The sequence below is a fragment of the Etheostoma spectabile genome, chromosome 7, assembly GCF_008692095.1.
Source record: "Etheostoma spectabile isolate EspeVRDwgs_2016 chromosome 7, UIUC_Espe_1.0, whole genome shotgun sequence".
NCBI lineage: Eukaryota > Metazoa > Chordata > Actinopteri > Perciformes > Percidae > Etheostoma > Etheostoma spectabile.
The window spans coordinates 23,966,480-23,991,160 of record NC_045739.1 but is presented as its reverse complement, the minus strand read 5'-3'; the positions used below and the strand labels follow the sequence as shown (position 1 = coordinate 23,991,160).

Genomic DNA, 24,681 nt, shown 5'->3' with positions numbered 1-24,681 from the left:
AGACTTGTTTCAGGTGTGTGTCGCTTTCAAAAAACCTGCACGTGGCCGACATGCACACCTCAACTAGGCCTGTATTACATTTGCCATATGGAGATGAGAACTGCCGTATACATGCGTCCTTATCTATTTCATATACTCTTATAAAGACTATAGGAGCCTTTGTCAAAATAAAAACAAACGTAGCGTGCTCGCGGTTTCCTCCACCCCTTTGATCGAGGCGGGATCTCCGCGAGCGCTTTTCTCTCTCTGCGCCAATCAGCGTGCGGTTGCAGAGCAGAGCCCGCCCTCTGTTCTCTCGGTGTGTGCTGGGAAGCTGGAACATTTTGTTTCTGGAGGTAAATACAGTAAGTCACTTTACCACCTTTTGTCATTATCAACAGCCATCAAGCTGCGCGCGGGTTGACAGGCTGGCGTTTATTAAGCTTCCCTAACGTCAACCGGGCAGACGTAAGGACGTCAAGCTTCACTAGTTCAGAGTTTGAGTAATGAGAGACAAACACGTCCTCCCTTCATGCTTACTTTCGACAAAAAAGAAGTTATGGATATTTGCGACGGGAAGAAGAGGAGACAGGTAAGCGGCGGCGTGCGCGGCCGCAGGCGGAGCGTGGCCGTGAAAATGAAGCGCGACGTGGGCAAGGTCCTCCGCTCCCTGACGGTGGGGGACAACAACCACCACGCGGAGCCCATGGAGGAGGACATGGAGGAGGACGAGGACAACAGCTGCTTCTCCATTAGCTTCCTGCGGAATGGCCGACTGGAGCCCGCCGAGGCGCTCGCTCCGCGGTACAGCCTGCTGCGGGAGGTCGGGCGCGGGAGCTACGGGGTCGTGTACGAGGCCGTAGCGCGGAAGACGGGGGCCAGGGTGGCGGTGAAGAGGCTCCAGTGTGACGCGCCGGAGAACGTGGAGCTCGCCCTGGCCGAATTCTGGGCCCTGACGAGCCTGGAGAACCGGCACCAGAACGTGGTCCAGCTGGAGGAGTGCGTCCTGCAGAGGAACGGCCTGGCCCAGAAGATGAGCCACGGGAACAAGAGGTCCAAGCAGTACCTGCGCCTGGTGGAGACGTCACTAAAAGGTATGCACTTTTTTTTTTTTTTAATTGAATTCCATTGCTAGGCAACATAATGGACCCTTTAGTAATGTGAAATGGTCTTTGCATACTTTATTCTTTATTCAGGACACGCAAAATAGGTCCAGAGCCCAATGCAAAACATAGAAAAAGACAGAAAAATACAAAACAAAACACACAGACAGGCTACTGTCCTGATTATTTCACATTCACATAACAACAATAACACCCATGTTAATAATAATTTAAGAAAGAATGTGTGCATCCTATCATTTCTTAAAGTAGCCTTACTCCAAATACATGTCAACAGTATTTAATTTTTGACTGTGAGCAGCTGTCACTGAACACTTCCCCTGTATACGGATTCTGATGAGCTCTGAACTTGTAGACCATTAAAGACTCAGTTGTCTCATGCTTTAATAAAAGCGCGCTTATGTCAGCTATAAGATAGTTACATGTCTTTTCAGCTCATGTAGACGTGCACTACGGGTCTGCAGCTGCAGTAAGTGCAACCTCAGTTTGGGATTTAGTGAACCACACTCAGCAGCCACAGATTAACAGTTACACACTAATATTTACATCAATGCTATGGTTTGAATAAATCAAAATTAGAACCAGAAAAGGATTTATTGGCAAGTTAGTAACAGTTACTAAGGAATTTGCCTTGATGCATAGGCTACATAAACATATTCAAATAAAATGTAACAGACAATAAATGCAGAAACAAACATGCACACAACTGTAATTTCCCATTTTTTGGGATCAATATCTATCTATCTATCTATCTATCTATCTATCTATCTATCTATCTATCTATCTATCTATCTATCTATCTATCTATCTAAAACAGCTGTTATATCAATAACATTAAGAAAGAAGAGGCTGAATGTTTTAAGAAGCTTCACTGGTCCACTTTAATGCGTATGGTTCCTATATCTCTACTCAAACAAAACCATGTGGACAATATGTGCCCATCCATGAATTAGATGCATGTATCTGGGGTATTAAGGCTCATTTACAGAAAAATGACATTGTGAATTAGACGTAAAATGAGTTCCTTCTGCAGCCTGGTTTCTGTCAGCTGCTGGGTGCTATATGCTATACGTTACCTATAGGAGGCCCGGAGAGTACACAATGTTTCCCTCAGCCCACAAAAGAACACAGTGTACTATTTGGCAGCGTGTTAGCCCATGGCCCGTTGACTGAAATCTCAGACACTACACAATGATGTTAGAGTGTAATCTCGGATGTGAGAGCAAAATACTGCAGCATAATCCACCGAAATATACATTTTGATTATGTTTGTGTCATTGATGCCATCGATATAGTTTGACCTACTTCTTCTACTCCCTTTGTTATTGCTCAGCAGGCATGTTGATTGAGATATAAGCTGGTGAATAAATACTGTACATCTTCTACTTAAAAAGTGAAATTTGGCTGACCCGTGCTGTTAAAACCCAGAGTTATGAGGGAACCAGTGTACACAGGGTTTTCTTTTAATAGCCCGGCTGTTATGTAAGTGTCACCGTTCAGGCTCTTGAAATGAAATGTTAATCTCCAGCTGACATCTTTCGGACAATGCAAAGTTTTTAGGATTCAGGTAACAATTAAAAGGACTTCCTTTTGATCTATATGCCTTCTTATCCTTTGTCTTGGTCCATTTTATGTTGTTTTTGAAGCGTAAAAGACAGGTCGCAGCCCACAGAGTGTCAGGGAGCAACGCTAACCACTGACAGGCTCGGATTATTAGTCATGTCTGACAACACTGGGATCCCTGCAGAGATAGACCTTGTTTTTAAAGAGTTAGATCCTTTTTTGTTTAACACGAACCAGCTCAGAAGTCAGTTTTGGGGGGGCAACAGCTCAGAAGTCAGTTTTGGGGGGGGCAGTAGCTCGGTCCGTAGGGAGTTGGGTTGGGAACCGGAAGGTCATTTGTTCAAGTCCCCATATGGACCAAAAAATACGGACTATGGATTGGTGGCTTCTGAGATGCCACTTCACCTCCTGGGCACTGCCAGGTGCTCTTGAACAAGGCACCATACCCCCCCCCCCCCCAAACGCCCAGGGCGCTGGCCCAGCTGGCAGCCCCCCCCCCCCCCACTCCAACATCTCTCCATTAGTGCATGCAGGCCTGTGTGTGATTACTAACAAAGTGTGTACTCAGAGTATAAATTGTATTTTCCCAATTGGGGATTAATAAACAAATTAAAGTCTCTATCTCAAATCTCCAAACCCACCAGACTCCATTTAAATAAACTGTCATTTTATCATTTTAAAACACGCTTCATTCAACGTTGTCACAAACAAAATAAAACTGTTAAAAGTAGTCTTGGTTCATCTGTCCACTGTTCCAACAGTCACAACTCTGGTTTGGTTAGAATAAACTCTTAATTGACCCATTTACATGCTTTTAAATATGCTGGTTTTTTTTAGATAATTTTTTGGGGCTTTTCCGCCTTTTAATGGACAGAACAACTAAGTGAGAAAGGGGGGAAGACATGCAGGAAGTTGTCACAGGTCGGAATCGAACCCGGGACCTCTGCATCGAGGCATAAACCTCTAAGTATACGTGCGCCTGCTCGACCCACTGAGCCAACCCGCCCACAGTGATGGCGATTTCTGAGCTGGTTCTAGTGTAACAAATTAGATTTTTAGATTAGATTTTTTTTTATTTTTTATTTTTTTTAAAGGACCAAATTGACAATGGACATTTCCCCAATCTGGTTACAGCGTTCTGAGCTGTTTCTAGTGAAACAAATTAGATTTTTACACTTTAACAAAAAGGTCCGTCAGAGTAGGGATCCTTTCTGAACGACCTAACCCTAACCCGTGAGCGACATTAGAATATATCTGACCTGTCATGGCGAAACAGCACTTTTAATGGACAAAATTGACAATGGACTTTTCCCCAATCTGGTAACTGAGCTGTTTCCAGTGAAACAAATTAGATTTTTACACTTTAACAAAAAGGTCCGTCTGAGTAGGGATCCTTTTCCATAATGTTGTCAGACACTTATGGTGTTTTATTCCATTACATGGCAGTGTTTCCTCTGTTGATATGCTCATGGCGGCGCCGTGGTGTAGGGCACACGCACAACAGGGTTCCCCGCTATGTGCACCGCGCGTCAGCTGTTTATTAAAAGACATGACGTCATAACTCGCTAAGTCTTGGTGACCTGTCAGACTCTGCAACACCTGCACCACCTGATAATGTTGGAGTTTCTCTTCCTGTTTTTCATTTAATCCACACACACTCTGTATATTTTTATCTGTGTTTTATATTTTTCCATTACAAGTTGCTTACTTTTTCAATATTATTTATGGTCACAGGTGAATATAAGTTATATTACGGTTACCCACTTTTGCATTGTTACTTTAATTACATATTCAATTCAATATTCAAACAGCACTTTTAATGGGCAAAATTTGACAATGGCCATATTCCCAATCTGGTTACAGCGTCCTCGCTCAATACTGGACCAATTTAAAATATTTTTTGTTCACATTAATCACTTAAACATCATGTGAAACTGGTCGATGAAATCAAAGAAAGGGTTTATTTTCCAAAACAACTTTTTCCAACTCTGAAATATCAATATCAGTATTTTAACCCTTGTGTTGTCCTCGGGTCAAATTGACCCGTTTCAAAGTGTTTTATATCAGAAATATTAGATTTCTTTCAACCAAATTCCCCAAAAATAACATGGATGATTCCATACAACATTCTTCAGGTAAAATTTATGATTACTTTCATTGAATATTTTTTTATTATTTAATCTTATAGCATCTGAATTCTTTTTTTTTGTTTTTTTTATGATTTCAAAACAGTCACTGGACTATTAGTCCAAATAATTCATAATTTCTGCCTTTTTAACTAAAAACGTATGTATAATTTGATACAAATGAGGTTTGTTGACCGTAAATTCCAAGAACAACTGTAAAAAACCTGTTATTAAACCAGCTCAGGTTTTTGAAAAAGCTGGAAAAAGTGACAAATAAATCAGAAAAAGCGACAAAAACATCGGAAAAGCACAAAAGAATTCAATTTTGTCCCCGAAGGACAAGTTCATGGGTAATGGGAAGACAACACAAGGGTTAACACGGGGTTTTAGCTCTAGTGACCAGACCGGATGTCACAGTTTGACTGCTGTTATCTCACTAATATCTCACTAATCAGGTCATATCTGTCCGTCTGCATGCTGCAGGGGAGCGCATCCTGGGCCACCCGGAGGAGCCCTGTTACCTCTGGTTCGTCATGGAGTTTTGCGAGGGCGGGGACCTCAACCAGTACATCCTGTCCCGCCGGCCCGACCCCCAGACCAACAGGAGCTTCATGCGCCAGCTGACGAGCGCCGTGGCGTTCCTGCACAAGAACAACATCGTTCACCGGGACCTGAAGCCCGACAACATTCTCATCTCGCAGAAATCGGGTTCACCCGTTCTCAAGGTGGCCGACTTCGGCCTCAGCAAGGTTTGCGCCGGCCTCCACTCCAAGAACAGCGACGAGCACCCTGCGACGGGCGGCCGAGGCAGCAACCAGAACAACATCTTCAACATCAACAAGTTCTGGCTGTCGTCGGCCTGCGGCTCCGACTTCTACATGGCCCCCGAGGTGTGGGAGGGCCACTACACGGCCAAGGCGGACATCTTCGCCCTGGGCATCATCATCTGGGCGATGATCGAGCGGATCACTTTCATCGATGCCGAGTCCAAGCGCGAGCTGCTCGGCACCTACATACGGCAAGGTACGGAGATCGTACCGGTCGGGGAGGCCCTCTTGGAGAACCCCAAGATGGTTCTCCACATCCCTCAGAAGGCCAGGAGCTCCATGTCCGAGGGGGTGAAGAAGCTCCTGCAGGACATGCTGGCGGTCAACCCTCAGGACCGGCCGGACGCCTTCCAGCTGGAGGTGCGCATGGACCAAGTCACGTGTGCCGCGTGACAGCCCCTCAACTTCCTGACACCTCTCCTTTTTTAAACCTAACTAGTCAAAGAAGGGACCACTCTCCTTCCCAGGTAAGCTAGACATTCCTAAAAACCTATTAGTGTTTTTATTTTTCTACCTTTTTTTTAGGAATGTTTTTAAGTTAATTCTTGATCAAGTTTGAGTTTTTTTTGTCATTTCCACATACAGAGAATCTGTAAATGTTGTTTCCAGCGGTGCTGACACAAAACTTTACACAAATCTACACATATAGGTATACACTAGGGCTGCACAATGAATCGCAATTATATCAGAATCACAGTACTGCAATGTCCAAATCGCAGGTGGGCGCAATATTTGTTAGAGGCAAAATATGTGTCAAACCATTGGGAATCAAGTATTGTGGCGCTACAAATTGTATCCTACAGACTAAAGAGAACATCTTTGTTTTGGGACAGAGCCTCGCAGAAAATCACACGTTTTTATGTATACACTTTTCAATGATAATGAGAATGTAAATGTAAAATGTAAATGTGCTGTATTTATATAGGGCTTTTCCAGTCTTAACAACAATGATACAAAAATGATCGTTCCCTAGAAAGAGAGACAGCGAGAGACTGCAGATACAGACACCGCCAGACACTTGTAGTTAGTCATAAGTGGTGATTGGGGGTTACTTTTTGTATTAATCTATATATTGTTTTTGAGTAAAATCCTGCAAATTGTACCTTTTTTTTTTGTTGTTGTTTTTTTAACGGCTCTAAACACAGGACATCGGTCGGCGTGTTGACCTAATTTCTTAACTTCCGATATAGTTCCTAAGCTGCTGCTGGTTTTTGCCAACGCGTCCCACGTCACTGTCGAGGAAACCGGATTAACAGGAGTTAATCAACACGTTAACTGGGCTGTTGATGCAGTTAACGAGGTGACGGCCGTTAACAGAGTGCGGAAAGTTGAAGGTAGCTGGCAACAGGTGTGTGTGACCTCAAGGGGGGGGGGGGGGGGGAAAGAACAAAGTTATGTAAGCAGGAGAGACTTAACAAAACAAAGCATGGTAAGCCTGAGGGCAAAGGGCGTGTGTGTGTGTGTGTGTGTGTGTGTGTGTGTGTGTGTGGTGTGTGTGTGTGTGTGTGTAAATTCTGAGTTAATTTTGAGGTAAAATAATTTTTTTTTTACCTTGCTACAACAGAAAGTCCCTGTACTTTTTTAGGGAATACTTTTACTTAATCATCTAATCTAATCCCCCACTTTACTACTTTCTAAAAGGGGTGCTTATTTTGGAAATTGGATAGAACCCTCCAATCTCTCCTCCCCCCCCCCAAACAAACTGCACACTCAGCAGGAAACACCTTTCTGCTGTAGTGACAGTGAATAAAGAGTGTCCTATGAGACGTTATAGTACCTCAGTTTGCTTTCTAAAGCGGAAACTCCTTTTCACACGTCCATCAGCCGCGAACTGAGTGGACGTTCAACGACCCGAACTGTCCGTCTGTTTGTTTGAACTTGAACCCTCCATTGACCGGGACTAAGTCGACGATTGTTTAACAATTAGCTCTCCAATAATCCCTTATCCCTTATCTCCCCCCCCCCCCCCCCCCCCCCCCCCCCTCCACTTCTCCGCCCCCCCGCCCGCTCGCTTCGTGTCGTAACACCTCAGTTGTCAGCAGAAGGGACTCTGAAAGTGTTGTTGCGTGCTAGTCCGCTGCTTGGCCTCGTTCTCTAGTGGCATTATGGGATGTTATGCAACAGGCTCACAGTCGTGCATGGTGCTTCAATGGAAACTGTCATCTGTTGGAGAGAGGGATTAGTGGCTGTAAACATTGGGGGGGGGGGGGGTTGTGTATTTATGTCAGAAGCTGATGGGACAGCTAACTGCGATGATACTCACATCTGATGGAAGGACGTATGAGGCTCATATTGTTTTTAGTCAACATGGTTACACATCATTATCTCTTACCAGTGTATCGTTGTTGTACTAACAGCAATCACAAAGATTAGATTAGAGTAGATGATACTTTATTTATCCCACAGCGGGGAAATTCCTTTGTTACAGCAGCATTCTCTACAATAAGAGCAAAACAACAAACAAACAAACAAACTAGTAAACACACAACAAACACAGGCAAACGGTAGACAATGAGCAGAAGGTAGACTGAAGTAAAGTGGCGTCAAATAAAAGGTTTTGTAAAGTAAAGTGCGGTTGCCATAGTACAAAAAAACAATATTGCAGTGTAAGTAAGTGACCTTAAAATTAAACTGAATATGTTATTAAAGTAATAATGCAAAAGTAGGTAACCATAATATAAGTTATATTCACCTGTGACCATAACTAATATTGAAAAAATAAGTACTTGTAATGGAAAAATATAAATACAGATAAAGATAAACAGAGAGTGTGTGGATTAATCCTCGTGTTGTCTTCGGGTCAAATTTGACTCGTTTTCAAAGTTTTGTTTTTATATCTGAAATAAAGGAAGTCGGATTTGGGTTGAAAAATGTTGGAAAAGCGGCAAAATCGGTTAAAAAAAAAAAAAAAAAAAAACTTCATAAGAAAACTTTGTAAAAAAGCAACAAATAACGTTGAGATAAGGGGAAAATGTTTTTCATGGTCAAAGGGAAGACAACACTAGGGTTAAATGGAAAAACAGGAAGAGAACTCCAACATTATCATGTGGTGCAGGTGTTGTAGAGTCTGACAGAGACCGGGATGAAGGACCTCTCCTTACACCGGGGGGGTGTATCAGTCTGCTGTCAATCCCACTAATTGGTCCCAATTGTCCCAGTTACAGAGGAAACACCATGAACGTATTCTTTGTAAATCTTTACAATCATTTCCCGACAGAACCAACAGGTCTGCCTCGTTGCAAGATCCAAATTCTCTTCTCTGTCGTAGTTTCCCGAGCGAGTTTGAGAACCCACAGAGAGAGGAAGGTGACGGACACAATAAATACAATTTTTACTGCCCCTTGGCACAGCATTAGCATGATATACTGCACCTGAAAAGGGTTGATAGGATGGCTGATAGGTATAAAGACTCAATGATTACCTCCGGAGGTGCTAAGATATCTGGCTTCCCTTCACAGCCTCAGTCCTTTTTTGTAAAGCACCGTTTCATCTGCTATCATTTTTAACCGCTTAAAATTGTACGCTAGAGAAACAAGTGCGTGACTCGTCATACAGTCCCTCTTAACTTAGTAAGTAATACACGTGTGCCCCTCAAACAAAGGTCAATTCCTCTTGGTTTCCAAAACAAGTTTAAAAGAGCCATGTATTATTTTAAATCCCGAACTGAAGAACATTGGAGATGAAACCTTATAATTCCTCCCACAGATGTGGAGTCTAGTCCACACTGATTGGCACCGTAACAGGTGACGTTATGCTATGGTACGATGGAGAGTGCAATCCACTCTCACTGGCAAAGCTCAGTGTGCAAACATGAGCTACTTCTACTACTGTTTTCAGTTGCCTGACACTGGATGTCAGGCAATTATCCTCCAAATGTACTTCCGTTGATCCAGACCACTGGCCGCCAGACCTCGCTGACCTGGGTGGACGTAAATCTAAGTTTTGTACGACATCCCCCGTGAGATGCAGCTCCTGGCTCAGGGCTTGCGTCTGCAACATTTAGGGTTAGGGGTTAGGGTAGAAACAAGGGGTTAGGGGTTAGGATTAGGGTTAGGGTACAAACAAGGTTAGGGGTTAGGGTTAGGGTTACGGTTAGGGTAGAAACAAGGGGTTAGGGTAGAAACAAGGGTCTAGGGTTAGGGTTAGGGTAGAAACAAGGGGTTAGGGTTAGGGTCTATGGTTAGGGTAGAAACAAGGGGTTAGGGTCTAGGGTTAGGGTAGAAACAAGGGGTTAGGGTCTAGGGTTAGGGGTTAGGGTTAGGGTAGACACAAGGGGTTAGGGTCTGGGGTTAGGGTCTAGGGTTAGGGGTTAGGGTAGAAACAAGGGGTTAGGGTTAGGGTCTAGGGTAGACACAAGGGGTTAGGGTCTGGGGTTAGGGTTAGCCTGCCTGCCAGCTATGCACCGACTCCATCTGAACCCGGCCTGAGAACCGAATGTCCCGGCCACAAATTTTAAGAGTAGACCAGACTTTGGGAACCTTTTTTTTGTTTTTCCTGACAGCATGAACTGGCTTTTTACAAGTTGAGGCACTTCCAGGGCGTTGTAATAAACTCGCTGATGCCCTCGAGCAGTTTTACTCTGAATGTTTTCCGTCCTATCAGAATGTTGAAAAGCAGCATAGATTTTTAAAGAAAGTCAGACATTAGGGTCTGAGAGGACGCAGATCCCCCTCCTCTAAAAGAAATGAACGCAGGGTATAGTACACTATGTTCTGGCTCAGTCACGGGGGGGGGGGGGGTGGGTTTACTGAGGGGACAAGAAATGCCAGAGAGAGGCAACCTTTATGAGATTTTGGGGGTTGGTGTGATGAGTTCCTTGGCGTTCTTATGTAACATAGTTGTATAAGTGAGCATTCAGTGGCTGAGGAGGTTGTAAATATTTCCTAGGGGCCCCTCAGGGTTCAGAGAAAAACCTGCAAAAAAAAATGAGTTCCTACACAAATAAATCTAATGGGGCGAAAATAATATCCTGATAACGATCAATATGTATCATGCTTTCTGATGATTCAGTAAATAAATAGTCCATATGAAATAACCACACGCTAAAGTCTGTTTTTGTAAACTCCTGTGTGAATTAACCCTTGTGTTGTCTTCCCTTCAACCATGACAGAAAGTTACCGCTTTTTGTGACATTTTTGTCACTTTTTCAATGCTTTTTTTTAATGTTTTTTCCAAAGTTATTTGATATTTCTAATGTTGACATTTCCAGCTTACTTCGAAGGCCCATTTTTTGTGATGAAAAAACTGAAAAACGGGTCAAATTTGACCAGAGGACAACATGAGAGTTAAATACTTGACAAACAAAAGTACTATCTGTACTACATAAACTATAGTAATACCTCCATCCTGAGGTGGAGCTCCTCTTTGTGTCCTTTTTGTTTATTCCAAAGTTAAAATCTTAAGAGAAGAAGAGGAGAAATCTGGCTGAGAAGCTGAAGCCATGTCAGTAATCTGACCCCTTCCTTCTACAATTTATGATGAACATTTCGGCATCTAGTGCAGTCCATGTCATCCCACGGTGGTCTGGAACAACATGGATCCACATCTCTTCCACGCCGCTGGCCCCATTCATGGTGGCTGTGTTGGATCTAATGGGCTGTCGGATCTTTACAGCCTGGTAATCTCACAGTCTGCATTTCATCTCATCCACGCCAACATCGGGCTGTGAAACAAGTCAGATTTTCTGGGTTATTGGTTGGACGTTAGTCGCAACCACCCAGCCACCATATAACCCAACGCCACAAATGTAAACTGTGTAAACTAAATGGTTTTTAATGAGCCTTAAATCCAGAGAAATCCAAAATCTACTGTGTGTGTTACCTCTACCTTTGGGACTTTATCGGCCTCCCACCAGGGTTCAAAACCAGCACCATCTACTAGTCAAATGCTGGTAGAATATGCAAATGGAAGCAGATTTGCTTCACTCAGCAGCCAAAAAAACAATGGTTATCTATTGAGTGGCTGGTAAAAAATTAAACGTTCACTATCAATTTGGCTGGTGGACAAAAAAGTTAATTTCGAACCCTGCCTCCGACGCACCGAGGACCGGGCCGATGTTAGCAGATCCCCCTCTGGGCCTCTACATTATGTGTGTTTGCTATGATTAGCTTTTTTTCTAACGTCATTTCCCCCACTGTGCTCTACGTTAATGTCGGCCCGGCATAACGTTACTTTGTGAAACGCACGGTTTTTGTGGATGTGGCTAGCGGCTAGAAAGTGGGAAGGTCTCGCTCCAAGAGGACAGGCATTTTGGCGCTTACTACTTCTTTTTAAGAGCTTTTTAGTCACTTTTTGGGTTTGGTTGAGTGACTCCAACGTGGGCTTGAACTTGATGAGTGACGCACGACACGTCAGGCAAAGCTTTTTTTGGGTTGGGTTGTCAGCAGAGCTTTAACTCATGTTGTCCTTGAGTGCTGTCCAAATTACCTTTTTTTTTTATGTATAATTAGCCGCTGTTGTGTTGACAGATTTACCAAAGCTGATGACAGGGTTAAATCTTTTTTTTTTTTATTTTAAAGATGATTTTTCAAGGCATTTTAGGCCTTTAATTCCACAGAAAAGATGAAGACTGAAAGAGGGGGAAGACATTCAGCAAAGGGCCTTAGGTCGGAGTCAACCGTGTGCGTGTGCGTGTGCGTGTGCGTTGCGTGTGCGCGTGTGCGTGGCGTGCGCGTGCGCGTGCGCGTGCGCGGTGCGCGTGTGCGTGTGCGTGTGCGTGTGCGTGTGCGTGTGCGTGTGTGTGTGTGTGTGTCCGACTGAGCTTACCTGACCACGTGGTCCATTTTGACCTGTAAATAATAGATGACAAGAGACGTGGTCTGCATCTGTCGCAGAGATGGGTTTTCTGTCTCTGATATTACTTCATGGTTGTTGAATTCCCTCCGTCACTGCTGGTATCTATTGTGCGCTCCGTCCCGGCACTAAATCACAACCTAAGAACTTCAAGATGGCAGGATTACCCAGAGGATGCAGGTGGGGAAACAAATGGAAGGACATTTGTCCTTAATTTTTGGAACCAGATTTCCCCTCTGATGGGTCAGGACAGGAAGTTTTCAGTATAGACAGATGAAATATTTGTGTTAATCTAAATAATTGATCCCCACAGAGTTACATCTCTGTTAGTGGCAGCTCTGTTTTATTAGAAAATACTGAATGTTGTCCCTGTAACCTTTTGAAATGCTACAGCTGGTTTTGTCCACTGGGTTATGAAAGGTGATCATCACATTGCTCTTTGTCCAACCTCTGGATTTGCTGGGAATTGTTAGAATTGACACTATGGGAACGCCTTTAGGCGTGGTGTCGTAACCGGCGCAGTGTCTCGTTCCCCTATCTCGGGGAACCAGGGTTACAAACGTAACCCTGGTTCCCCTATCTTGGGGACATTAGGGTTAGTCTGCTAACCCGAGACATTCTCATTGATCCGGCAGAGACGGAGGGGGTTTGGTGGGACACAAAAAGGCTCATCCTGACCTCTTCACAGACCAAAATGGATATTAATCCCATCCTGGCTGCATCACACATAAAACAGAAATACATTATTTATCCCAACATTGTTTAACTTTTTATAACTGAACACAATGCTTCGCCAGTTTTGCACCAAGACAAACTCGGAGGCACACACACCTAAACCTACACAATGGACAGTTTTTCCTGGATGCCAGCCAAGGGGAATGTGTTGCTTTGCATGCCTCGCGGCCACAAAACCACCCCGAGCTTGTGAAAACTCTCTCAAGCTGGTTCCAGAGAGCTGTCCTGCACTCACTAGGAGAAACCAGCCCCCGCCCCTCTCCCACAGTGTACCGGTCTCTGCCGGTTTTTAACAAGGTACTAGTCTGCTTCAAGGGTTATGCAACAAGAAGTGTCTGGGTTGGCAGCCGAGCTCGGTTTGTCCAGGATCTGCAGGGCTACAACATCCACCTTGTTCCCCTCGTCTTTGGCTTATTTATGCAGCAATAATATCTCCAGCTGAGCAAAATGACTGACGACATGCAGCAAGGGTTTGAACACAGGAGGGTTTAAGTTTGAGTTAATTTAGCTTTGCCTCTGTGTTTCTATAAGTGTCTTACGTTATTACTTAGTTCTTTGCAGGACTCTTCCCACAAGAAATAACAGTTTTATGTATCTCTAAACAGAAACGAACGTTTCTTGTTTGTTTTGTTCTTACATTTGAAATTGCATAATTTGTGCTCCGGAGATTAAATTCCACTTTTGTTGTATTTTTATTTTTTTTATTTATTTTTTTTATTTATTTTTTTTACGCTTTGCGCCTTTTGTCGACATTATTGAATTTATTGCCGATGTTTATTTGCTTTTTTTGGGACGTTTGTGAAGTTATTTTTTTTTAATGTTTACTTACTCAGCAGCAGTTTTCTTAGAGATTTTTAAATAACAGATTTGTTTTTTTACTGCAGCTACACACAACATTGTGTTACACCGTGTTCGTTTTGGTTGAGTTCTTCAGCTCTACTTTCTCTACAATCGGAACAAAATGACATTTTTTTCAGGACTTTTCCCCGGGAATTTAATTAGCTGCTAAAATTAAAGTCTTTCTGCAGATTTTTACACCTCAAATCTATTTTCTTTCCACTTGTGTTGCAGTGCTTCCAATATCCATGTGCGACACGGGCCGTGTCTGAGCAGACACAAAGGACTCTCACCCAAGAGAGCGATGTGTTCGAGGCCCGTCTGAAAATAAAACGTTTATGGCAATTATTTCTTTAATTTTCTAACTTTTACTTTTGAAACAGGACTCGAACACACCGCTCCCTTGGGTGAGAGTCCTGTGTTTGTTTGGTGCTCTTATATTTCGTCACATCACTTCCTCTATTGCTCTCGCCACTAGAAACACATACATACATACATACATACATACATACATACATACATACATACATACATACATACATACATACATACATACATATACATACATACATACCCAGGACAGTCTTATACTCAGGTTTGAGGGCATGCTCTTAAAGTTCAGAAAGTTCACACACGACATTCCCTCAGCTGCTCTTGTAAGAATTTTCAATTCAAGCCTCAGGGCTGATTTCATCAGCTGTTCTTTTTTTATTATTCTATATTATATATATATATATATATATATATTATATATATATATATATATATATATATATATATATATATAATATATAATATATTATATATATATTATATATTAGTATTGTCTTTAACAACACGGTTTTTAAAGAACAGACTTGGGTCGCGGAGGATTGTGAACAAAGGGAAAAACAGAATTCAGGTTTAGAAAGGACTGGAATCCTTCTTTTTGTCCAAAAGCAAAGTAAAACAAAACAAAGGAAATGAAGTCAGTGACCAGTGACCTTTGACCTTTGTCAAACCCCCCCCCCCCCCCCCCCCCCCCCCCCCCCCCCCCCCCACCACACAGATCGATAGTGCCTGGCTGTTCGTGTGTCAGGAGGATACCTTATGGCCTGACTGCTCTGCTCTGTCGTTTGGAGTAATCTGAGAAGATCCCAGGGCTGCTCGATTTATAGAAAAGTAATCATAGTCACACATATTTTTTTGTCAATATTGAAATTCGGGTTCTTTATTTTGGGGCAGTGGGGGTCTAAAGATGCGAGAAGAGTTCCCAGACCGACAGCATCAAATTTGGATTTCTTTCAACCAAATTGCCCAAAAATAACCTGGATAATGTCATACAACATTTGTCAGGTAAATAGCATTTGAATTCTTTTTTTTTTTTTTTTTCTCTCAATGGTTTCAAAACAGTATCCGGACTAAACTTTGACATCTAACCATCTGTGATCCACTCAACATCCTCTGAACTTGACTATTAGTCAAAATAATTGATAATTTCTGCCTTTGTAACTAAAAACCTGTGTATAATTTGATATGAATGAGGTTTGTTGACCATGAGTTCCAAGAATAAAAGTAAAACCTGTTATTAAACCAGCTCAGGTTTTTGTAAAAAAACGCCAAAATCATGGAAAAAGTGAAAACTTTATCAGAAAAAGCGACAAAAACATCGGAAAAGCCCCCCAAAAAATGTTCATTTTCAATTTTGACCTGGAAGGACAAGTTCACGGTTAACGGGAAGACAACACAAGGGTGAAAAGATCGATATCAGAATTTTATGAATCTATATCGGATAATTCAAATGAAGAGGGATTTGAACAGGACTACACGATATATCGTGTTTTTTTTTTTTCTTAATCGTCATTGCGATATCAACTCACAATAAACACCTCAAAGACTGCAACATATCAATAAAGACACTCAAGAGATGTTTGTGTGAGTTGAAACACAACATCAGAAAACTGCACTTTAATATGTAACGGTCAATCTTTCTTTTAGTGGTGCGTTTTACTTTCAATTCATGTAAATAAAAATAAAACAACGTTGGGCGTGATCAATGTGTTGTATTTTATCTGAACACTGAAAGCAGCAGAACTGAGTACACTTTAATATCATATGTGTTCATTTATCTCAAGTACTATTGTTATGGAGATATTCTGTTATCTCATATTTTCCTGATATTGTGCAGCCCTAGCTTTGAATCTTATATTGGATTTTTTTTTTTTTTTACCTGAATGACTGGCTGTTACTGTAAATATATGCAGAGTTTAAAGTGCTCATCCTCCATTTTGCCCCATCATCCCTCATTCACCAACCCAAAACATGCGTGCGTGCTCCTAAGCTGACCCACTTCGTGTTCACACCATGTGTTGCAAGGTTACGCAACCTGGGAGGAGAGGAACAAACCGCTGCTAGCCCGAGCTGGGGCATGTCAGCCGCTGGGCTATAATTAGATCCCAGCTCTGCACTAAACCTGTCCTCCTAGGCACAGCTCCATCCACATCTACATCTACAGGCAGGACACACACTCGCTGCAGGTAGATGTAGAAGCACCAGTCTGGGGCTTTGTGATGTCAAATTTGAGGTTAATCACATTTTTGCAGAGAGAGAGCACAATTAAAAGCAATAGCACCACAGTTAGCGAGCAGCCAACCATACGATAGGGTTTATTTTCTCTTCTGAATAGGCGTGTCCGACCTGGTTGGGCGTGAGGTTGCGTTCACACCTGAGCAGCTTTTAAAAAAAAAAAAAAAATGTATTCAGGGAAAGTTTGCTGACAGGAAGCCTCTCTCTTTTGCAGGAACGCCCTCATACCTGACCTACATTCATACCTGGAAGTTTAATCTGAACCCTGGAAAATTCAGTGGGATAGTCGGGCCTGGAAATGGAAGCTCATTTAAAGAGATTTTTATATATTAATATATATATATTATATTTTTATATATATAATATATATTATATATGATTATATATTTTTTTTTTTTTTTTTTTTTTTTTGTGGGGCTTTTTCGCCTTTTATTAGATAGGACAGCTAGGTCAGAAAGGGGGGAGAGAGAGGGAAGACATACAGAATATCGTCACAGGTCGGATTTGAACCCTGGACCTCTGCGTCAAGGCATAAACCTTGAAGTAGATGTGCACCTAGTCTGGCCTGGACTATCCCACAAAATGCTCGGTCTGGAAGCTCATTCAAAGATTTTTTTTTCCTCCACCTTTTATTAAATAGGACAGCTAGGTTAGAAAGGGGGGAGAGAGGGGGGGAAGACATGCAGGATATTGCAGTATATGTGCGCCTGCTCTACCCACTGAGCCAACCCGGCCATGTGGAAGCTCATTTGAACTCTGGTGCAGACCAAATAACCGAGCTCTGGTCTCCTTGAAAACAGCGGTCTCTGTTCTAAGTGGACTAGAGTTCGGTTTACTTTAGGTGAGAATGCGATCTGACCCAAATACAGGAAGTGAACCAAAACAACGTCGTTGGTCATCATGTCAGCTGATTACATTCTTCCACCGTCTTCTAGAATATTAGAAACGCTACAGAAACAGAAAACCCGAGACGTTATAAGTCTGGTGTTGCTCCGTTATTTCTGAGACCAGAAGTGTCAGCGAGTGTCCCTCAGATATTTTGTCCAATCGACAGACGATTGACCGTTTCCACCGTGTGACATTCATCTACAATATTTGGTGCTTGCCGTTTGAAATGAAAGATGTTGCAACTTCACGACCAAATCGCACCGAGTCTACAGGTGTGAATGCGCCCTGACTAACAAATGTACTGTCTGAAGCTTAGGGAATGATGCCCATCAGTTTTCTTTCTTGTTGCCCCTGTTCTGACCTGTACACACTTTGTGTCTTTGAAGCTTTGTTTACTTCATGGACGTGGACTACGATGGACTACGATGGACTACGATGGACAGAAAGGAGCTCTGGCGAACTGAACTGTGAAGGATCCACGAGTCGTGATTTGAGCGAGGAAGCGATGAACTGGCTAATGATTCCAAAAACTCTGGGACCGGACCAGTATGCAAACAAACCAGACCCCAACAGTGGTCTGGTTTGACATCTGTTGATTTTTAGTTCCCAACAGCCTCAGCGAAGGCCCGCTCTTCCTTAACATCTGTAATAAGAACTGGGTATCGCCACAGATTTCCTAAATCGATTCCCATTCACAATGTCCCATTTTGATTTGAGAGTCCATAGCGAGTCGATTTGGGGATGTTTCTGTTACAATGAAAGCTTCGCTTGGATATGAAAGCCAATCTCAGAGAACAAATGTTGTAATTTGTACAAGGGACCCTTTAACCTGCTGCAGTATTAAACACATGCATGCTGTCGTTAGGAATTGACCCCAAAGCAGTCACATAGAGACATAAGTGCTGTCTCAATGCAGAGGGTGGGATGCAGAGACAGAGACCTAAAGCCACATCTTGTGAAAACGGCCATGCCAGTTTTTCCCCCAAAATGTTGGCAAACTTCGGATCGTTATTGAGCACGAGAACAATTCCCTTCGATCTCCTAGTTTCATTTCAGTCTGGCTTTGAAGCGAAGCCTCTTAAAAGGTCAATCTCAGGATTTTATCAATCGATATCGGATCATTCAAACGAAGATCGATTTGAATCATAAAAATGATTTCTTTTTTTAAACCCGGCCCTGTTTGTAATGACGTGTCCGTGGCACAGGTAACGTACTGGACTGAACCAGTATCTTAAGGTCAAAGCATCATTTAGTGGTGTAGTGAGTTACTATGAGCAACAGTTTGTCTGACATGTTCAACCCCGTGCCTTAACGATGATTCACATTAAGTGCGATTGCATCATGAGATGAAAACCATGTGTGGGTTACAGTAGAAACCACTTTGGTCTCGTGCAGGTTTCTTTAAATTGACCAAAGGAATATTTTGCTTTCAATGATATGAAATGTCACAATTTGTTAACAATTTCCCGATAATAATGCCAAGTGAGGATGGGATCATCCGGTGGCTCTGCTCTACTCAAAAGCTCAAGTGTAGTCACGATGCTGAAGCTGAAATATACAAAACCTAAATGATATCGGCATCAAGGATTTTCTAGGAGTGTGACATGTTCACGCTCATGTCTAGGTCTACGAGGCTATTTCACACGTCTGTGTCACACTCCAGAGACACAACCGCTGTGAATGTGGACAGTTTTCACGTTGTTTTGAAGGCGTTTTACAGATTTCTCCTTTTTAGATGTACGCAGGCCTGTGTCAACGCCATACAACACTGTGCTATTGCAGCCAAACAGTTCAGATCTGCTTTGATGTGGGCATTTGTTCCTGTTCACTCCAAAGAGCAGCTGTTGGAAAAACTGCGTTTATCATCACTGCAAAGCTCAGCATGAACCCAGTTTGTAAGTTAACGTATGACCAGGAACCAATCATGATCATTTTAGTGGAATTTGAAACTGATTCCTGATTCTTGCGTTCCGCACACGGTCGCCTTCACACAGATTGAGGTCGGAGCAACTCAAAGAACGGACTTCCTCTCTCCTGTAGCCAATCATTCTGTGCAATTTTTGTTGTTTTAAAGATCATTTTTTATTTTTTTTCTTCCCTTTATTAGACAGACAGTGGATAGACATGTGAAAGGGGGATAGAGAGAGAAAGATGTGGGATGCCACGCAGCAAAGGGCCGCGGGCTGGATTCGAACCCGGGTCGCTGCAGGACTCAGCCATCACGGGGTGAGCGCTCTTACTCAGTGAGCTATAGGCCGCCGCCACCCCCCCTGTTGTTATAAAATGTTGGAGTTGCGCAGCGATCAGACGCCGTTCTCACCGCGCTGAACGCAAGAAACATGAATCTGCTCACGGGCGGTTTTGTACTGAATGTTTTCTACATTGAGGTTGAGTGTGGCATGTTCGGAGCGGAATACTAATTTCACCACAGATTAATATATCAGGTCGATGGGTAACTTTCAATCATTAAGAGACACTGGTCGCTTGAGCAGTTTTGAGACATCTGTGGCTGAACCTTTGTCTGATTTGGAGACTCTCACCGAAAATTTGAAGATTTCCCATCTGGAGATAATCCCCGAAAGCAACATCCTGACTGGACGATCCTTTTCTTCCTTCCTCTCGTGAGAGCATGTTTTTAAAACTCTGCAGTGTCTTCTATCTGGGTTGAAAATCATGGCTTCGCTGTGCCGTGATTCACGCGTCTTGAATGTTAAGCAAAACAATATTTAGCCACATGACCCAGGCTAGATTTACACTACTACACCACCTTTTGGTTTTTAAGTGAGAGTTGTAGCTCCAGTAGTAGTTTGAACCCTTGTATTGTCTTTATTTTTGGGACTCTTTTGTATCCTTCGGGTCAAATTTACCCGTTAAACAAATATTGTCTTTATCTCAATTTCAAACAATTGGGATAACATATATGTTCAGGGAATGCATCAGTCTCTACTAGCACACTATTAAACATGGAAGTGGGGTTTGATTTTTGTCATAAGGTTATAATTCATGTTAAAAATCCGCTATGGAAACAATATAAGTGGTCATATCCAGAATAATGTTCTGAATTGAGTCAGGAATACATGTTTATCACAGGAAATAAGGAAAGGACGTTGATTTTCAGGTAGAAAAAAAGTAACTTGGACCATATTTCTTCTTGTAAAAATTTGAAATGGGTCAATTTGACCAAACAAGGGTTAAACTAGAACGCATATCTCACGACCATTCATGGTTACTGGGCACAAACCGGAAGCAGCTTGCATACTCCGCCCGGGTGGCAGTAGATGCTACAGGGACCGCGGAGATAGACGAGAGTTTTCTCTTTCTTGATCTTGTTTGGATCGGCTACGAGGTTGAACTGTTACTGACAGGAACACGTGGCTACAACGCGACAGCAAACACCGCCCGGGAGTGTGTCTGACGTTACTCTCACGGCCGTATAAAACCCAGGAAAATACTTTGGAGAAAGATAAACATCAGCGGCGGAAAGTAAGAGCAGGGATTTATTATCTTGGAGCGACGGCGAGGTGGAACTGTTACTGAAAGGTCTGTGAGCTTCCTGACCGATAACGCTGTCGGACGAGTGGCCACGTGTCCAGAAGTCTCTGTTTGTCCAGACAACACGACCCCGGGGTTTTTAAACCAGAACGGGTGCAGCAGTGTTTCCAAATGTTCCCCATTTTAAGAGCACCAGAGTAGGTTGGAAGTGTGCAAACATAGCAAAAGACATTCATTATAAAACCAAAATGTAGCCGTGTAAATGTAGGCGGATCCACAGGTGAGATGTTACTTGAAGCAACCACAATGTTCAGGAAAATGGAACAAAATGCAAAAGTTTAACTGCACAGAATAATTGAGACACACAGATAAAAGCAACCAAGAAGAGAGTGGTTAAGGGGGGTAGGGGGGGGGGGGGGGGGTTGTGTGTACCAGACCCCTAAAAGCTCTGCTAGCCTTCGCTCCTCAACACAGACCGGAGGAACGGCCAGAACCTCCCGTTGGTTTCCCAGCACTGCCAAGTGTTTTGAAATCAGAAGTCGATTTTCAAGGTCCTACCTCATTCTCAGCACTTTGGAACATCTTATCTATATTAAAATGTCCTCAACTTTGTCTTAGCTTCTGATACAAGGAGAACTTTGCTTGAGTGGGGGGTGGATTTTTTTTTGGTCTCTCTTTAACCTTTGGACTGACTTCTCTGTGTGGGGTTTCACTTTTTTTTTTTTTTTTTTTACAAGTAACACCTAGCTTTTCCCTTTATGATGCAACATGTGCGACCTGTGACCTCTTCCCTCTGAGCGGCTGTATCGCAGAGATAGTCGAGCACAGCGGCGTCGTTTGCATTCAACAACTACAGCTCCCAGAATGCCGTGTTGGTGCCCGAAGGTGTGTGTGTGTATGCCAGACGGCCTTTGTGTGTTTCAAACAAATGGGTTGGTGTGATAGATAAGGGTCTTTTTTTTTAGAAGAAAACAATGGCGGCCGGCACGAAGCGGCTTAAGGGACACACACACACACACACACACACACACACACACACACACACACACACACACACACCCACACACACACACAACACACACACACACACACACACACACACACACACACACACTCCTGCATCACGTGGCTGCAGTTAATACTTCACATTCACAGCATGAAATTATACGATCAGGGACATTTAGGGGCCATCTCCACGGAAACGCTTTCTGGTGCAAACGCACACGTTTTGCATCGTTTTGGCCGACAATCAAACAAATCCTGCAAACGCACTTATTTGAATCCTGGTTCCAGGATTAAATGGGGGGGGGGAAAAAATAAACGGTTGCGTATTGATGATGTCATCGCCGCACCCCTCGACCCCTAGCCTTCGACCTGTCATCCCGCGACGACGTCTCATAACAACAACAACAACAATGGCGGACTAGGTGCTTGTGTTCCTCCTGGAGAAGATATGGAGCCCGTTGGGGTTACTATAGGGCAAAATACTCCGTCTGTTTGTATACAGCGTGCATGCGCCGCCTCGTCTTCCCTGGGTTTGGTGAATTTCTGTCGCAGAAACACGCCCCCTGTAGGCCTGGAATAGGAAGTAGCATGTTGAGTCTTTGGATGAATAGATCCGCTTCGACGCACATTTTTTTTGCTTATTCTTGAACCGATGCCAGGGAAGACGGGGGTGTGGGGGGGGGGGGTGGGGGGGGGATGGCTTTGGTACATGTGGACGTGGCCTTAGTTGCGTTTTCAGAAAGATGAATATTGCACGTTTTTTTTTTTTTTTTTTTTGTTTTTTTTGCGACACAGCAACAAGAATCTTGTGCTCACAACGCACACAAAAACCAACAATCCCCATGTTTCTCTAGGGGCTCCGTTAAAGAGCTTCCTTTGGAAACTTCCTATAAAGAAAAAGAGAACTTTTTGAATTTAAGGGACTCTGTGAACGTGCAGCGATATCAGGAGCGGGTAGATGTTGAATGCTAGCACATTGCTGCTGATCTAACATGACAAATGTCCCTTTTTTTTTTTTTGGAAGAGACTTTCAATTTTTCACTTTTTTGCTACAGTCTAACGTCTGTTGTTCCCTCTTCATGCGGAGATGTTCAGTCTCTGACCTGTTAGCGGAGGATCTTTAAGACTAAATCATCACTCAAACTAAAACTGTCCACTGTTGATGTATGTTTCCTCTGAGCCGGTTCATTTCTCCTCCTCTAAGACTCGTAATGATTCCACTTGAAAACACTTCTACACTATGCAAAATGTTTCACTGCCTCACTGCGAGCACCGTGCAGAGCCGCGCCTCTCTCAAACATCTGTGTGTGATATCTTTGTTTTTCTTCTTTCTTTTAGTGCATATTTCCAATGTGTGCAGAAGAGAAATGTACGTTTTAATAAGAACTGCTTTTTAATGATGCGGACAGGAGCCATTAGATGTTTGAGAAAGCATTGTGTGTTTTTTTTGTGTTTTTTTTTGTGTTTTTTTGTTGTTGCTGTAAATATATTTGACAACTTTTCTGGAAATAAATGAACAAAACTGACATTGTGGATTCAAATTTTTTTCATTTAACCCTCATGTTGTCCCCATGTTGTCCCCATGTTGTCTCCATGTTGTCTCCATGTTGTCTCCATGTTGTCTCCATGTTGTCTTCATGTTGTCTTCATGTTGTCCTCATGTTGTCCTCATGTTGCCCTCATGTTGTCCCCATGTTGTCCTCATGTTGCCTTCATGTTGTCCTCATGTTGCCCTCATGTTGTCCTCATGTTGCCCCCATGTTGTCTTCATGTTGCCCTCATGTTGCCCTCATGTTGTCTTCATGTTGTCCCCATGTTGTCCTCATGTTGTCCTCATGTTGCCCCCATGTTGTCCCCATGTTGTCCTCATGTTGCCCTCATGTTAACCTCATGTTGTCCCCATGTTGTCCCCATGTTGTCCCCATGTTGTCCCCATGTTGTCTTCATGTTGTCTTCATGTTGTCCTCATGTTGTCCTCATGTTGCCCTCATGTTGCCCTCATGTTGCCCTCATGTTGTCCTCATGTTGTCCCCATGTTGTCCCCATGTTGTCCTCATGTTGCCCTCATGTTGTCCCCATGTTGTCCTCATGTTGTCCTCATGTTGTCCTAATCAATGTTCTTTTAATTCCCCAAAATAACATGATTGATTCCAACGCTCTTTGCAAGTACAAATCTCTACTTTCATTAATTTTGGGTCTTATTCTATTTTATAGCATTGGAAAACAAATGGAAGTGTTTTTTAAAATTGAGTAAAAGTTGACATATTCCAGTCTGTGATTATCATCAACATCCATTCCTTTAATTTTAGTCTCAATAATTCCTAATTTCTGCTTTTCTAACTCAAACATTAGGTATAATTTCCTATAAATTAGCTTTATTGACCATAAATTCCAACAATAACTGTAAAACAGTTAATAATAATAATAATAATAATACAAAAGTTGAATGTTGAAAACACTGACAATAATAGTCTCAATAACGATAATTGACCAGTGACTAGAAATAGTAGAATAAATACAAATAAGAGCATTTAAACTGCAACAGGCTACCTCTCTGGGAGTGGGTTTTTTTTTTTTTGGGGGGGGGGGGGGGGCGGGTCACTTTCTCTTTTGAACTGCCATTGGGTTGATCATGCAAGCCAGCACATCTCAGTGTTACGAGTGATGGACTGGGGGGTTGATTTCTGCTTTGCCGCATTGTAAAAATGAATCTGTTTGTTTTACAGCGTCTGTGTCGCGTCGCTGTTTATT

At 42.9% G+C, this 24,681-nt stretch overlaps 1 protein-coding gene across 1 annotated transcript; it reads left to right on the top strand.

Moving 5' to 3' along the window:
* Positions 1 to 324: 324 nt before the first annotated feature.
* On the top strand, positions 325 to 20,814 carry stk35 (serine/threonine kinase 35). The gene is made up of 3 exons (XM_032519849.1): positions 325 to 1,073; positions 5,273 to 6,083; positions 17,820 to 20,814. Exons 1-2 carry the CDS (start codon positions 512 to 514, stop codon positions 6,007 to 6,009), a joined length of 1,299 nt encoding a protein of 432 aa, XP_032375740.1. The 5' UTR covers positions 325 to 511; the 3' UTR covers positions 6,010 to 6,083; positions 17,820 to 20,814.
* Positions 20,815 to 24,681: the final 3,867 nt, after the last annotated feature.